Raw genomic sequence first — 3,186 nt, forward strand, 5'->3', positions numbered from 1 at the left:
CGCGCAATTCTGAAAAGGAGGGACTGGCCAACGCCACACCAAGTGCGTCCTGCTTGGGCACTGCTAGCCTCGGCCGGGAGGACCCCGAACAACCAGCTGCGGAGCCCCACACTCGGCAGAAACGGTAGCAGAGGCCGGGACCCCGGAGGAGAAAGAGCCCGGCGGGGACCCCCCGGCTGCGCAGACTCCCCAGTAGCCGCCTCTCCCAGCCCCGCGGCCTGGGCCGTCAATCAAGCCTGCTCCGCCCCGTCTTTGGTTGTAGCAGACGGCCAATCAGAGCCAAGATCCGCAGCGATGAGCTCAGCCGGCTCGCTTCCCATTGGACGGCTATATTAAGAAAGTGGCCGGACTCTTTAAATAGCAGGCGCTAGGGCCGCAGCCCGCATCTGCCACCGCAGTCGGACCGTAGACGTCAGCAGTCCCGTAGGCGAGGTCTCTGAGAGACCCGGGAGGGAGGAGGGAGGAAGGGAGGAGAGGCCGTGTCCGCGCCCGCGCCGTTGCGCACAAAGCCGCCGACCCCAGGGCCGGGATCCGAGGAGCAGCCACCGCCCCGGGAGCAGCGCGGCGAGACGCTGGGCGCCCCCTATGCCCCCGCGCCCCCGCCGCCCCCGCCGCGGCAGCCGGAGCGCACCGAGAGGACGCGTCGCCGCGGAGCCCGGGTGCAGCTAGCGGCCCCCGTCCCCGGCGGCGCAGCCCCAGGTGAGCGGTGAGCGGCGATCGGGACGGCGGCGAGGCGTTTGCGGGCCCCCTCCTGCTGCCCGGGCCCGGCCCGCTCATGGCGGCCATCCGCAAGAAGCTGGTGGTGGTGGGCGATGGCGCGTGTGGCAAGACGTGCCTGCTGATCGTGTTCAGTAAGGACGAGTTCCCCGAAGTGTACGTGCCCACGGTCTTCGAGAACTACGTGGCCGATATCGAGGTGGATGGCAAGCAGGTGGAGCTGGCGCTGTGGGACACGGCTGGCCAGGAGGACTACGATCGCCTGCGGCCGCTCTCCTACCCGGACACCGATGTCATCCTCATGTGCTTCTCGGTGGACAGCCCGGACTCGCTGGAGAACATCCCCGAGAAGTGGGTGCCCGAGGTGAAGCACTTCTGCCCCAACGTGCCCATCATCCTCGTGGCCAACAAGAAAGACCTGCGCAGCGACGAGCACGTCCGCACCGAGCTGGCCCGCATGAAGCAGGAGCCCGTGCGCACGGACGACGGCCGCGCCATGGCCGTGCGCATCCAAGCCTACGACTACCTCGAGTGCTCCGCCAAGACCAAGGAGGGCGTGCGCGAGGTGTTCGAGACGGCCACGCGCGCCGCGCTGCAGAAGCGCTACGGCTCCCAGAACGGCTGCATCAACTGTTGCAAGGTGCTATGAGGGTCTCGCCTGCCCCTCCGCCCCTGCCAGCGCGGCTCCCCCTCCCCGGCCCGTCCCCCGCCCCGCCCACCACGAGCCGGCCGAGGAGTGGGGGGGGGGAGGAGGAGATCCACGGGCCCCCTTTCCTCCCACGGACCCTCCACGGACTTCCTGGCATCTGCTGGCGGCTCTGGTTTGTCACGCCAAGAACTGGCCTGGGCATCGGGCGCCCCCTGTCCAGCGTCTGTCTGTATGCGACGGAGCGGAGCCGCACAGGCCTGGGCGGCCCTCCACCCCAACCCCCCCCCCCCCCCCCGAGTGCCAAGAGGGTCCCTGAGCATCCTTGTCTGAAGAGCCAGGCCTCAGAATGTGTGACTGCTTGTAGGTTGGACTCCCCCGCCCCATCTTCACCCCCACCCCGGCCTCTGGTTCCCAGGGGGCACGTTGGGCTCCAGAGCGCGGCCGCGCCCCATCAGATGTCCACCCCATTACCAGCCAGTGCGATCTGTTCCTTGTCTGTAACATAGACCCTGGGAACTGCGGGAGGGGAGGGCTGGGGAGGACGGGGGTGGGGAGGGGTGTTACATAAATATAGATATAATTTTATTTTCGGAGGTAAGATGGTGTTATTTAATGGTGTGGTGAGCCAAGCGGCTAGGGCGTTCCAGCGACTCCAGCGCAGGCTGGATTGGTGCCCATCCCAAGCATGAATTGGACTTGACCATCTTTCTGACCACTGGTGATATTTGCAACTGACTGGGGGCTGAGAGGAAGCAGCCTCCTGAGGGCCAGCCCCCAGCGAACCCCTCCACCAGCCAGCGGCGGGCGGAGGGAGGGTGTGCTGTGGGGTTGTTTTTGCCATAAGCGAACTTTGTGCCTGTCCTACAAAGTGAAAAATTGTTCAGTCTACGAAACTGATGTTCTTTGATTTATTTAAGGCTAAAACTTTTTTTGTTGTTGTTGAAAGAATTCTTTGCACAATTGTTTCATTGTTTGAGACTTAATGCACTTGTCATTTGCATAAGACAGTAGCATTCAGACCACACTTGTATGCTGTAACCTCATCGGACTTTTTTTTTTTTATGATGATGACTTTTAAAATTAGGAGAGGGGGAAGAAAAACCCTACTAATTTTTGCTTTTTTTCTTGAAAAAAGTGGTAACACTGTTTTGTGATTTTTATCTGTGCAGAGTATGCACAGTATTTTGATAAAGGAAGGTAACACATATTGGGGCCTACTTAAAACTTTTCTTTTTCACAAGGCAATGTCTACAGCGATGTGAATTTTTCTGTGCATTTCTGTACAGAGAACAGACCCCCCTCCCCCATTTCCTTTTCCCCTTCCCTTCCCAGTGGTACTTCTACTAAAATTGTTGTCTTGTTTTTTATTTTTTAAATAAACTGACAAATGACAAAGTGGTGAGCTTATGATGTTTACATAAAAGTTCTATAAGCTGTGTATACAGTTTTTTATGTAAAATATTAAAAACTATGATGATGACATTTATAAATGGCTCCTGTGGTTTAATAGTATATAAAACACCCTTTGTGAATTTAGAACAAGGGAAAACTTCTACTCAGTAAGACTTTTTTTTCCCTTAACAGTACGTAGCTCCATTTCTCCAGTAGTGAGTATAAGAAATGAGGGTTGACATCCCTTTGGAGAGTGAGGCTTGGGGGACCCAGGATGACCAGATTGTTCCTTTCACATTCCCAGAGGAAGATAAAAGGGTTCCTTAAACTCTCAGCAAAACAAACATACACACACAAAACCCATCTTTGACATAATTGTGTCAATTAGTCCAATTAGGTGAGTTCAAAGATTTTGATATTCTCCCCAT

At 57.2% G+C, this 3,186-nt stretch overlaps 1 protein-coding gene across 1 annotated transcript; it reads left to right on the forward strand.

Annotated features, from left to right (window-relative positions):
* Positions 1-374: 374 nt before the first annotated feature.
* Rhob (ras homolog family member B) lies at positions 375-2,761 on the forward strand. Its single transcript, XM_070025060.1, has one exon. The coding sequence runs from the start codon at positions 776-778 to the stop codon at positions 1,364-1,366; it is 591 nt and encodes a 196-aa protein (XP_069881161.1). The 5' UTR covers positions 375-775; the 3' UTR covers positions 1,367-2,761.
* Positions 2,762-3,186: the final 425 nt, after the last annotated feature.

Source organism: Dipodomys merriami, unplaced genomic scaffold (assembly GCF_024711535.1).
Source record: "Dipodomys merriami isolate MVZ:Mamm:240054 unplaced genomic scaffold, mDipMer1.0.p SCAF_17, whole genome shotgun sequence".
NCBI classification, from domain to species: domain Eukaryota; kingdom Metazoa; phylum Chordata; class Mammalia; order Rodentia; family Heteromyidae; genus Dipodomys; species Dipodomys merriami.